At 32.3% G+C, this 14,694-nt stretch overlaps 1 protein-coding gene across 1 annotated transcript; it reads left to right on the forward strand.

Moving 5' to 3' along the window:
• The first annotated feature begins 12,314 nt into the window (after positions 1 to 12,314).
• Positions 12,315 to 13,825, forward strand: LOC143621478 (agamous-like MADS-box protein AGL80). The gene has a single exon (XM_077092891.1). It carries the CDS (start codon positions 12,628 to 12,630, stop codon positions 13,378 to 13,380), a length of 753 nt encoding a protein of 250 aa, XP_076949006.1. The 5' UTR covers positions 12,315 to 12,627; the 3' UTR covers positions 13,381 to 13,825.
• The last annotated feature ends 869 nt before the right edge of the window (positions 13,826 to 14,694 follow it).

Here is a 14,694-nt window from a genome sequence, read left to right on the forward strand (position 1 = left end):
GGTAAGGGGCGGCTGGGTAGGATTTTATTAATATTATATTATTATTATTTGAATAATTTACAATTTCAACCCTTTAACTTTCATATTTCTTTTAGGTATAATTTAAAGTATATTTATGTAATAAACCTTGAACTTTAGAATGTGTTAGAAATGGAAATAAAAGTTTAATGAATTTGAATTATTTTCGTATTATACTTGATAGTTCGTGACTCGTTCAAGTAAAACTTTAAATATCGGAGTCTTGTAAATTAAAAGAAACGAATAGTAAACGATTGCATTATAACTTGAATTATCGAGAATATTGTATAGATAATAAACAAAATATACAAACACATCAAGACATCTTAAGACGAAAATTGAAATCTATATTTATGTAACTACATATATCTATAAATAAAAACCGAAAATTTAAAACGGGTCGGATTTTCGGGTTTGAAAAGTAACGAATGTTACAGTTTCTAACATCAAGTTTACAACTTTACGCTTCATTTACGCCCGATCTAATCTCGTTCTAAGTTTCAAGACTAAACGTTAATAAAAACGTAAACTTTAAGATCAAAACATACCTTTTCGTGTTTGTTTGGCTTAGTTATGGACTTTAGATCTTGTATTTATCTTGTGTATCTAAGGATCTATCAAGAATCACGTTTGCTTGGCCTTGGATCTCACTCTCTCTCTCTCGGTCGTGTATAAGTGTAGGTGTATGTGTGTTTTTGAGTGTGTAGGCAAATATGGAAGATGGAATGAGGATTAGGGTTTTAGGATGATTTAAAGGGGTATTTATATCCCTTAAGCCCATGGACCTAAGGCCCATTACCCCTTTAATCCATTTTATTTAATCCAAGTCCATGATCCTCCTTCATTTAATATTTATTAATTATTAACACATGATAACTAACGCGACTGTCTTTATTTAATATTAGGATATTCTGGGATGCTACATATTAAAACTTGATAGATTTACATTGTCACTAAACACATCATCATACCAACCAAAAATAGATTTACATTGCCTTAATATTAAAACTTTCAAATTAAAAGAAGTTAATTTGAGCATAATAACCATTACACATCAACAAAATAATTCATAATGTTCTTTGCTATTAAACCATCATCAACATCTTGAAAACTTCAACCAAAAGAAAATCACTTTTCCTAACGCACCTGAAAATTGTTACAACACAATAGCAGATTATATAAAATATAAACCACACAAAACAACATGTATAATAATTAGTAACATATAAACATTACTAAAGTTGTTATATGGAACCAATAAATCTTAACTTCCAAATTATAGTTATTAGAAAGTGTAAAGAGGTGTTGACCATCTACTACTTGTATTAAATCTAACAACAATATCTAAAGAATTTATATTGAAAATGTATATTTAGAATAGTTTACTATATTTAATTTATATTGAAAATGTATATTTAGAATAGTTTACTATATTTAGAATGGTTTACTATAAATGAGTTCAACCAAATTCTCAAAATTAATGATATCATCATATTACATATCCAAAGATGTGAGCAAAGATTTTGGTCGATGGGAAAACTTTGCTTTATGAGACTTACTAAACAAATATAAGAATAAACCAAATAAAGTGTAAATAATATAGTACAGATATATATAGACTTACTTGAAGATTATTCATAAAGAATTCAATTGCAGCATTTGTTTCACAATGTCCATTCTGCACGAGAAACCAAAAAGAACATAAAGATAATAAAATTTTGAATTGCAATTAAGTTCCAAACAAAAAATATAAATCAAGATGGAACTGTTTTTGTTATTATAATCGAATGATACAACACAACATGACTAATAGATATAGAGGGTTATGCGCACCACAACCTTTGCTATGAACTAATGGAGATATTTGTGGCATCCCATCCAAATGGGTCATCTTCACCAACTCCGCGTGCCTACTACATAACAAAAAAGAAAATGGGTCATTTGGTTATTTACATTACATACATTGCAGAGGGTAGGTTATGGGGTCGATGATGGAAATGGTGTGAAGAATTGCCTACTCATCATGTATGTTATATATTGATTGGACAATAGTTTATTTTTGTTAAAGTTCGTAACATAGAAATTGTTATAAATGAAATTTAATATTAGATGTAACAACATGCATAACTCAAGGCTATATATTTATAGATAATAACTGAATATAGATTAGAAATAATTTAGGTATAATTATAAATTTAAAATGATATCAATTAGCATATAGTAGGTAACTGAATATTTGACTAAACAATAAGTTTGAATATAATTAAAGCGGTTTATTGTAAAACTTTTTTTTTCTAAAATAAACGTTTGATTATATTCAAAAATGTATATTTAGAATGTATTATTATATAATAAATTTAATATTTCAATATTTAAGGTTAATCAAAATCGTTTAATATTTAATAATGATACGTTGCTTAATATAGGAATGAAATAATAATAACAATAGTAAAAAAACATAATAGTTTCATTAACTATCGTTATTATAGTCAAACCTGTAAATATATTTGAATTTCAAATTTTTGTAAAAATGTCAATTATTATTATTATTATTAAATTATAAAATTCAGGAATAATAACGGATTAATTTAATGTAGATTAAGAGTTTTAGAAACGTATAGAATAGATTATATTTGGAAAATCAATATTATACTTTTTTGTTTAATTTTAAAAATCACTATTATGATTTAGTAAATTTACTAAATTTATAATTAAGTAAATACTAATAAAAATTTAGAAACTTTATGATTATATATGGTTATATAATTTATTTAATATTATATAAAAACATAAATTATTTTCTTAATTATAGTTAATTTAGTCAAACCTTTAAATATAGTCAGTAATACTTTGAATATATAATTTTATTTAATATTATATAAAAACATAAATTATTTCCTTAATTATAGTTAATTTAGTCAAACCTTTAAATAGTCAGTAATAATTTGAATTTCAAATTAAAGTCAAAAGGTTAATTAATAATGGAATCAGTTATGTACATTAATATCTTTATTAAATTCTAGAATAAATTATATGTGGAAGATGAATATTATAATTTATATGTATTTTATTTTTAAAAATCAATATTATATTTAGTTTAGTAAATTTAGTATATTTATAATTAGTAAATGTTAATAAAAAATTAGTAATTTTATAATTAATATTTCAGGAATATTAAATTAAAGATTAAAGATCATAACCCAATAACACATTAAAGAGTACTGAATCAAAAATGGCCGGGAAAATATTAAAAATTGGACGAAAATTATATTTCTTAATATTTAGTAAAGAAAAAAATTAAAAAATTGGACAGAAAAAAACATAAAGTAGACAGAATTTTAGAACTGGACAAACAAAACAATAAAAAACTGGCAGGAAAATTTTAGAATTGGACAAACAAAACAATAAAAAATTGGCCGGAAAACAATTTAGAATTTGGACGGAAATTCAATTCAGAATATTCACTAAACAAAAAAATAACAAATTCACCGGAAAATCTTATTAAACATAAAAATATGCTTATAACAAAGTGGCCGGAATATATTCATCGGATATTATAACAAAACAAAGTGGCCGGAATATATTCATCGGATCTTACTATACTACTAAACCAATATGCGCAAGAATGGATTGTTAATTACCTTTATTATATTCATCGGAGAATAGATCTGTTATAAGAATCATCAATTGAGGAAAAAAAACCTTATAACATCTCCTCTGACAAACGGCGAATTGAACGGAATCCAAACGATTGGAGACCTGTCCACCTATGGAAGTGAAGAATAACATGGTAGATTAAAAAATTGATGGTGAATAATGTAGAAGTCGGAATATAACCGCCAGAATTATAGTTGAATATGAGCAGCGGAATTAGGATTAGTATGTTCGTGAAGAGGTTAGAGAGAAAAATGACTTGTTGCATTGGTTGTGGGTTATGGAGAGGGTTATGTATTTTAGGTTTGTGGTTAATATGACACGTGACATCATTAAAGAGACTCTTAGAATTGAAATATGGTGAGTTGGAGGCCTAGGTGGACAAGCTAGTAGAATGCCATGTGGAAGAATGTATTGCTTTAATAGTATTTAAAGATAGTGTGCATCTACTATAGATTAAATATTTTGAAATCCTTTATTATTCGTTTGAATATTTGATCAAATTTTAGTTAAACTGCAAATATTTATTTATTTTCATAAAGTTATTGTTTTCCTATTAAAGGGGAAGGGGCACTCATGGGTAGTACTCATGCACCGACCATCAAACACAATTATTACATTAACACCCTTAAGTACCCAAAAACCATAAAATGACCGGAAACACATGCACATAAGTACCCCAAAACGTTTTTTGTTTAAATTTAAAAATAAATAAACAATTAAATGTAATTAAAATTAAAATTTAATTGAAATATTAATGGGTGTTTAATTTTTCAAAAACCTCCAATGGTTTGCCATGTGGTAAATATTGGTTTGCTTGGTCAAAGTCAGCTGGGTCAAAGGAGCCGTTATTCTCCTTGTGCTCAAGTTCTAGTTTGTTTTGAATAAGCCGGTTCCTTAGGGGATAATTGGCACGTTATTTAATTTGTTTTAAGTCTTCCTTTTATTTCTATGTATTTCCTTATTAGTAGGTAGTTGTTGAAGCAGTTGTATTTCTGGCTATTTAATGCCGATTGATTAATGAAATTAGTATGCACTTTTCATTCATTGTACTCTCTACACACTTGACACTTCAAGTGGTATCAGAGCGCAGAGGTTGTTGTGATGGCAGAAGAAGGAGGAAGTAATTATCAATCTACCTACATTCCAAAATTCGAAGGGGACTACGACCATTGGAGTATGGTCATGAAGAATTTGATCCAATCGAAAGAATGTTGGAACATTGTGAACAACGGGTATGCTGTGATAAGAAAAGGAGAACAAGCCACGGCAACTCAAAGAAAGAACTTTGAAGAAAACAAGCTGAAAGACTTGAAGGTATTGAATTATCTTTTCCAGTCAATTGATAAATCAATACTAAAGACCATTAGTCATTACCTCAAAAGAAACCTCTAAACAAGTCTGGGATGCGATGAAGACTAAATATCAAGGTAGTTCTCGGGTCAAGAGAGCTCAGTTACAACGACTCCGACGAAGCTTCGAAGTGCTGGAGATGAAAACGGGGGGACGGTGACCGATGATCTGGGAAGGGTAATGGTCATAGCTAATGAGATGAGGTCTTGTGGAGACGTAATGACGGCGTTACGATTGTAGAGAAGATTCTTCGGACACTCACTGAAAAGTTCAGTTTCATTGTGTGCTCCATAGAGGAATCCAAAGACCTCGATACACTGTACGTGGACGAGCTGCAAATTTCTCTCTTAGTCCATGAACAAAAGCTAATGAAAAGGTCACCCGAAGACCAGGCCCTACGGGCCGAACAGGAAGCTTCAGTAGGAAGGGGTCGAGGACGGGGACGATCTTCATTTGGTAGAGGTAGAGGAAGAGGAAGGGGCCGCGGGTCGTTCGATAAGAGTGTTGTGGAGTGCTATAAATGCCAAAATCTGGGACACTTTCAGTACGAATGTCCATCAGAAGAGAAAGCCGTAAACTATGCAGAGTTTGACGAGAATGAAGAATTAAATCTGATAGTAGAAATAGATATTGAGAAATTCAAGCTTGAAGAGAAGGCTCTAATGGCTGAGTCGGGTTCAGTGAAGAATGGGAGAGAAAGAATTGGTTTCTAGATTCGGCTTGCTCGAATCATATGACGGGAAATAAAAACTTGGTTTACAAAACTTGAAACTTTTTCACATTCGGTGAAGCTAGGGAATGATAAAAGGCTCGAGGTACAAGGTGTTGGTGACGTACGGTTGCAAGTAGATGGGATGTGTCAGGTGGTGAGTAAGGTGTATTATGCCCCAGAACTAACAGCAAATCTACTTAGTGTGGGTCAATTACAAGAAAAAGGGGTTACGTTTGTCTTCAAGAATGGGAAGGCGAATGCTTACCATCAAGAGAGAGGGTTGTTCATGACTTCTACAATGACAAAGAACAGGATGTTCCCAATCTTTGTCAACGTAAACACTCAAGCCGATTGTATGTGGACCCGTCAGACCGAACTCCTTGAGCAATAAGAGGTATGTGCTTGTATTTGTTGATGATTTTACTAGAAAAACTTGGGTTTATGCTTTGGGAGAAAAAGGGGAGGCATTTGAATGGTTTAGAAAGTTTAAAGTGGAGGTTGAAAAAGAAACCGGAAATTACATTAAGTGTTTACGAAGTGATAGAGGGGGAGAATTTTTGTCAAAAGATTTTAAGTTATTTTGTGAAGAAGATGGAATTAAACGTCAATTAACGGCTGCCTATACACCCCAACAAAATGGGGTGGCCGAGAGGCGTAATCGGACACTCATGAATATGGTTAGGTGTCTCTTAACCGAAAAAGAGATGCCTAAACATTTATGGGCCGAAGCCGTATGTCGGGCGTGCCACGTTCTTAATAGGTGTGTGAGTAGAAGTCTTGACAAGAAGGTGCCTCAAGAGTTATGGATGGGTAGGAAGCCGAGTGTAGATTACTTCAAGGTTTTTGGGTGTATTGGGTACGCTCATATACAGATACAACTAAGAAGTAAGTTGGATGACAAGAGTCATAAATGTATCTTTGTGGGTGTAAGTACGGAATCAAAAGCGTATCGGCTTTATGATCCTAATTCTAAGAAAATTGTAGTTAGCCGGGATGTTACGCTTGATGAAGAAAGAAAGTGGGATTGGAACTTAAGAAAGAAAGAAAAAGAAGATTTGATTGTGGAAGAAGAAGAGATTTCGAGAAAGCCGATTAAGGAATGTCCTATAAGTGAAAATGAAGAAAGAGAAATGGAAGAGAGTCCTCAAGTCGAAAATGACTCTCAAGATGGAGATGGGTCAGACGGGGAAGATTCACAAGAAGAAGAAGTTGCTGCACCTACAAGAAGAACGGGTAGAACTAAGCGGGCACCAAGTTGGTTAAAGGATTATCACACTAACTTTGCAGAGGATGATGTGATGATTATGATGAGTATTATTGAAGACCCTACCACTTATGAAGAAGCTATTAAAGAAGAAAAATGGGTTGAAGCTATGAAATTGGAGATAAAAGCGATAGAGAAAAACAATACCTGGGAGCTTGTTAAAGTCAAAGCTGGTGTGAAGCCAATTGGGGTAAAATGGGTGTTTAAAACAAAGTTGAACGAAAGGGGTGAAGTAGATAAATATAAAGCAAGATTAGTTGTAAAGGGTATGCACAAAAGGAATGAGTTGACTATGGTGAAGTTTTTGCACAGTAGCCAGGTGGGATACTATCCGTTTGTTTCTTTCTGTGGCTGCTAAACGAGACTGGACCGTGTACCAACTTGATGTAAAAAGTGCCTTTTTACATGGAGAATTGAAGGAAGTTGTGTACATTCAACAACCGGAGGGTTTCGTAAGAAAAGGTGAGGAAGATAAAGTGTATAAGTTAAGAAAGGCCTTATATTGATTAAAGCAAGCTCCGAGGGCATGGTATCTTAGAATCGAAGCTTAATTTAAGAGGGAAGGGTTCAAAAGAAGTAGTTATGATCACACGTTGTTTATTAAGAAGGAACAAAGTAAGACTTTAATGGTGAGCTTATATGTGGATGATTTAATCTATGCCGGAAGTGATGAAAAGATATGTTTCGAGTTTAAGGAGTCGATGAAAAAGGAGTTTGATATGTCGGATTTGGTGAGGATGATGTATTTTTTGGGGTGCAAGTAAGTCAAACTAAAGATGCTATATCATTGAGTCAAGAAAGATATGCTAAGGAGGTAGTCAAAAGGTTCGGGTTAGAAGAGGCGAATCCGGTTCAAGTTCCAATGGTACCCGGTTTTGCTTTAACAAAGTCCGGATCAGGGGAAGAGGTTGATGGATCGTGGTACAAAAGTTTGGTCGGAAGTCTTATGTATTTAACGGTCACTAGGCCCGATATTATGTATGTTGTTAGTCTCGTTTCTCGGTTTATGGGGAAACCTAGGGAGGATCATTTGATGGCTGCAAAAAGAATTCTAAGGTACGTAATCGACACATATGATTTTGGTTTGAGGTATGACAAGGTGGACGAGAAGGGGCTAAGAGTGTACACGGATAGTAAATATGCGAGAGACAACGATGATAGGAGAAGTACATCTGTTTATGTGTGTTTGTTCAGTGGTGCAGTTGTATGTTGGTGTTCCAGAAAGTAGGAGATTGTGACTTTATCAACGACCGAGGCGGAATATGTAGCTGCAAGTTTATGTGCATGTCATTGTGTGTGGATGAAAGGTCTGTTAAAGGAAATGGGAGAAGCCACGGGAATGGTGATTATTAAATGTGATAATACTTCTACTATTAAGTTATCGAAGAATCCGATTATGCATAGGCGGACAAAGCATATAGATGTTTGTTATCACTATCTAAGGGAGTTGGTTGAAAAGGAGGTAATTCAGTTAGAGTTTTGTGGTACAAAACAACAAATGGCAGATGTTATGACAAAGCCCATCAAGGAAGAAACATTTAAAGAGGTACGAGAGGCAATGGGAGTATGCATGATTAAACAAGAAACTTGAAGGATTCTTGTTTAGGGGAGGATTTGTTGGTTTGCTTGGTCAAAGTCAGCTGGGTCAAAGGAGCCATTATTCTCCTTGTGGCTCAAGTTCTAGTTTGTTTTGAATAAGCCGGTTCCTTAGGGGATAATTGGCACGTTATTTAATTTGTTTTAAGTCTTCCTTTTATTTCTATGTATTTCCTTATTAGTAGGTAGTTGTTGAAGCAGTTGTATTTCTGGCTATTTAATGCCGATTGATTAATGAAATTAGTATGCACTTTTCATTCATTATACTCTCTACACACTTGACACTTCAGTAAACCTTTGCCACAAATTGTAAATTGACAAACTACCCATATAGTTAGAGATTAGTTTACCATATGGTAAGCAACCCATAAACATTACCCAAACTAGTGCCCCTTCCCTCTTACGAAACAATCACATTAATAAATTCGCTGTTTGATATTATAAAACAGTAATGTAATGATTGTCATTATTATTGATAGTAATATTTATACTCATCGATATCTATTTGATTTACGACCACTTATTATTTTAATTACGAAGAAATAAAAAATTTATGACAATTAAATGTTGATATTTAGTCAATTTTGATAACACTAACGGTCTATGACATCTCTGAATTCAAATTACGGATAGAATCACAATTTCATATAAACTACAACTACAAAGGTATTTAAACAATCAAAAATTTCTAAAAATACGTAACTCCAAATTAAATATAACACCAATTATATATATCATAATTTTCTTATCTAGTCAACTACAATTTTTTTTATTAACAAGATTAAGTATCCCTTTCATATTCTGACCACCTTCATCATGTATTTCTTCAATTCAATGTAAACAATTTTTATCCAAGAAGATACAAGGGGGTATTGAAACTTTGGTTGAAGCATATTGTTACATCTTATATTTTCCTACAAATTTTTTTGCATATTCAATTTCTATCTTTTTGTTAAATATGATAACTAAGATATGTTTGTTAAATTGATCTCAGATGTGAATAATGAATTTTTGAATGAATGGTTAACAAAACATATATAGAGATAGGAGAGTGTTTGCTTGAATGCAAAATCGTCTAGCAATTGAAAGCAAAAATATTAAAAGAACAAAAAAACAGTAAATTAAGATGAAAATGATTTAAAGTCTAATAACCATATAATACGTTACGTTCGGTTATTATTTGTTATATTTAATAAAACCATGCATAAAACATGGGTCACAAGCTAATACCTTATAAAAACAAAAAAAAAAAACTTTTTCAAAAACAAATATCAAAAAAAGTAAGTTAATAACCGTAAAATCTTAACCATTAATGCAAAACGGCATGGAAATCCCATTAACTATGCAAATGTTAGGCTATGCGTAGTGGAGGGGCTACAAATTTGGGCGTTTTGCGCCGTGTGGCGCCCAGTCAGCAAGGGGTGAGAATTTGTTTTTGGGGTGTAATAGTGTAGGGGCTACAAATAGTAATATAATAATAATATATATATAGGGTAAAGTTAAAATACAAAGGACAATAAAAATGAGAAGGGTGAGAAGGAATCCAGTCCATTGATCTTAGATTTGAATGACTGAGATTAATTTAATAAATAAAAATTAATGAAAAGGGCATTAAGGTAATAACCCACCTTTGTTGACTTTCTCTCTCCACATGCAAGGCACATGTCAATCCCCCTATCATTTTAAAATGTCCATAACTTTTTCATACGACATTATTTTTTAAAAAAATTCACCATAATAATAAGCTTTTTTTATCTTTAATATGAGTATCATATTGTTATATAAAAATAAAAAAAAATTAATAGGTTTTTTAATTGTGTTTTTTTGTTGTTCATTGTGTCATTCTGTAATATGTTGTTTCCATTGTGTTTTATATTTCAAGTCATTGTGTTATATATATTCACCATTGTGTGTTACGTTTTAGGCTTTTGTGTTATACGTATTCGCCATTGTGTCTTACGTTTTAGGTCATTGTTTTATACGTATTCACCATTGTGTTTTACGTTTCAAGTTATTGTGTAACATGTATTAATGGCGAAAAAAGACACAATGGTGTGCGAAAAGACACAATGGCGAAAAAAACACAATGGTGTGCGAAAAGGCACAATGACGAAAAAAGACACAATGATAAGCGAAAAGGCACAATGGTGTGCGGAAAGACACAATAACAAAAAAAGACACAATGATAAGCGAAAAGACACAATAACGAAAAAAGACACAATGATAAGCGAAAAGACACAATGGTGTGCGAAAAGACACAACGACGAAAAAAGACACAATGATAAGCGAAAATACACAATGACGAAAAAAGACACATTGGTGTGCGAAAAGACACAATTACGGAAAAAGACACAATTACGGAAAAAGTCACAATGATAAACGAAAAGACACAATGGTGAGCGAAAGGACACAATGACGAAAAAATACACAATGATAAGCGAAAAGACACAATGGTGTGCGAAAAGACACAATAACGAAAAAAGACACAATGGTGTGCGAAAACACACAATAACGAAAAAAGACACAATGGTGTGCGAAAAGACACAATGACGTAATTTTTGTTTTAAAATTTGTATAACAAAAATCATACTCATATTAAAGATAAAAAACGCTTGTTATTATGGTGAATTTTTTTTTTTAAAATATCATACAAAAAAGTTATAGACGTTCTAAAACGATGGGGTATTAACATGTGCCTTGCATGTGGAGAGAGAAAATATGTACAATTACCTCTATACCTTTTTTCTTTTGGTCCCCACTTGACACATGTCAATTATCTATGGCTTCTCACACTTCTCATTTTTGTTACCCTTTGTAGAATAACTTGACCCTATATATATAATAATTATATACATATATGTATATATCCCCCATATTACGGGGGTGTTTTATATTATTTGTTCTAATATTTATTTATTTTTTGAATTTATATTTTTTTTATTGTATGAAATTTAATAATATACTTATGGTTTGATGATAAATTGTTTCACAAATAAATAAGAGATGTTATAACCCGGTTTTAATGAGACCCAAGACCCGTTTATTTTTTTTACTATAAAATTTGTTTTTTAATTATAAATAATATTTATGAAAGTCAATAATATACTTATGGTTTAATGAGACTCAAGACCCATTTATTTTTTTACTATAAAATTGAATTTTTAATTTAAATAATATATATATCTTTTTTAAAATAAATAATATATTAGTTTTTAGTATATCCTATTTTATAGGATTTTTACTTCAATAATTTGGTGAGAATAATTCTTAATTTAATGAGATGTTATAACCCGTTTAAGAAATATTTAGGTTTGGCAAGACCCATATCAATGAATTCGGGTCAAATGCATGAGAAGTCTCCATTTAAAAATTAAACAAATCTGGTGATTCCAAAAAAGGGGGAGCGATCACATCGCGACACGTAGGATTTTTATGTTTTCGTTTATATATATTATAGATAATATATATACATATATGTATATATAACACACACACATATGCATACATGCCGGCCCCACCACCTCCAATTCGCCCCTTCTTCCAGGCGACGAGAAGAACTCGCCCCCGCCCCAAATCGCCCAAAAATCACGGGGAGGGGGGGGGGACGGCGGGGTTCGCGCCGTTCCTCGCCCCATTTCGCCCCCAACCCACGCCCACTACACATGACCTTAGGATAAGATTTTATTTAAGTTTTCGGTCAACAAAAAACTAAAAAAATAACTAGAAAACATATCATAAATGATAACATTATGTAAAAAGTGCTTTATTCTCTTCCATCATTAATAATTTAACATTTAAAAGCTTTGTTTGAAAATTAATAGTTTTAATCTTTTTTATGTAATCTTAAAATTAATTCAAGTTATCATTCACTTTTGACTAAATCTGTGAAATTAATTACTACCATACAAAGTCATTAAATCTAAAATATTTCACATTAATTAACCTTTTTCTTATAAGAACCAATATCAAATCACTGAAAACCACACACAAATTTCTCCAATTACATTGCCTCTTTGCCAAAATTGTTGCCATGCCAAGAACCAAAGTGAAGCTTGCTTTCATTCAGAATAGCAAGGCACGAAAAAGCTCATTCATGAAAAGAAAGGAAAGTCTGAAGAAGAAGATACGTGAGATGTGCATATTATGCGACGTCGAAGCATGTCTTATCTTGTATGGCCCTTATGAACCTAAACTCGAGTTGTGGCCCGATGACATGAGTGTTATCCGGAATCTGTTGGATCAGTTCCTACACAAGACTACCTTAGAAAAGAACAAGAATATGAATCAGGAGTGCTACCTCAAGGAAAGGATCAACAAGTCCAAGGAGCATCTCAACAAGCAAAAGATGGTGAACCGGGAGCTTGTGAAGGCCAATATGATGTCAGAATGCTTGAGTGGTAAAGTCTCAGTCGCTGACTTTAACTCAAAAGATTTGAAAGAACTTGTGTCCTTTACTCGTTTTAAGATCTCTGAAATTGATGAGAGGATTGAGCTTCATACAAAAGGTGACGTCCCTACAACACACGCCCCATCACAATCAGAGCAACCACACCCACAAAAAGTAGTTGGTGCTACCAACTCTAGTAACAATATGGCGGTAGAAGGAACAGACATAGAGCCCTATGTACCGGTGATGGAGAACACTAAAGCTTTGGAGGATGCGGAAAATACTGATTGGTACCCACCTGACTGGCTTACTGATAAAGAGGTTGATGGCTTGGATCTTGTGCCAGGGCTTGACATGATGAAGTCATTTCCTAAAGATCCTAATCTTCATGAATAGACACATGTTTCCCTAAGTAAGGTTGATTCTATCGTTGTATGAGGGTTTCCATGATAGAAACCGGCTTCTTGGTCATGAAAGATTTGGATTTCTTGATATCATTTTTTGTTTCGTTTTTCTTTTCCTTGTTCATGTTGATTTTATTGGCTTATTATTTTATGTTTGTTATTCTGTTAACTAGATTATCTATTGGGAAATCTATTGTTGTCATACTTTGATATATTAGTTCATGTTACGTTTTGTAATCCTAGAATTCAATTGAATTATTGCTCATTTTGTGTGCATTAATGAATACTTTTCTTTTTGGAATTTTTATTTAAAGATACCTAACACTATTCGATTAATCTAAATGTATATAAAAATGTTTTGTATTTCTATTAAAAAGAGTTCACTCTTGACGACATGTAAAAATCAAAGTTATGGACTTAGTTAAAGATATAAAAAAAATCAGAATTTCAAATTGCAGCTATAAAAATTTACATGCTAAGTATGTATGTTAATTAAGTAGAATTGCAAGCATAGAGAGAAACAAAAATCAAGTATATGAACTTCAAATTTCAAAATGTGTATTATTGAATATATCATAATCAAAAGTGATCGTTTGCAATCGGAGGAAGAAAACATTTCAAATACATAATTCTAAGGAATGAAGCTTGGGTTTTCACTGAAAAATTACATATAATGATACGATTGTATGATCTCTATGTGAAAAATCACACAATTTGATTATCGACTGAGCATTGCCTAGTCACTGTAGGCTTTGTAAATTGGTGCGGTTCTATATTAATTGCTAAATTTCGACACCTCTGATACTGTGAATTTCTTGCGCACGCAATTTTTCTATAACTATGATACCTAACAGGGACAAACCTTCAACAAACTATAATTTTGTTGCCACATGACTTAAATGTCGTGGGTTCGATTCCATTAAAACAAATCAAAAGCTGCAATCAATGGTCGTCGGTTATCTTTTGTGGTATAAGTATGGCCAATGTTTCATTGCATTTCTTCAGCCCCCCCCCCCCCCCCCCCCCAATTGCAAAAAGCATGCACGTATTTAAGGTCTCAATTTTTATTTATTATAGTATTTATTTTTTTAAGCTTGTAATTCGTTCAACAGAAATTTAAGGTCTCGCTTATTCAGGTATCCGTTTGAATCCAATTAGTTGCAAACATAACTTTCACTTTCCTTTCTAAAGGTTATTAGACTCATATAATTGTCATAACTTCACACCCGATTTCCATTCGATTTCATTAACAAGGAATTTATGCCTTCCCAGCTCGCTTGTAAAAAAAATCCATGTTAGAGCATTC

This window comes from Bidens hawaiensis, unplaced genomic scaffold (assembly GCF_021521415.1).
Source record: "Bidens hawaiensis isolate Kalapana, Puna unplaced genomic scaffold, B.hawaiensis_p1.1 tig00002866_1, whole genome shotgun sequence".
Lineage (NCBI taxonomy): Eukaryota > Viridiplantae > Streptophyta > Magnoliopsida > Asterales > Asteraceae > Bidens > Bidens hawaiensis.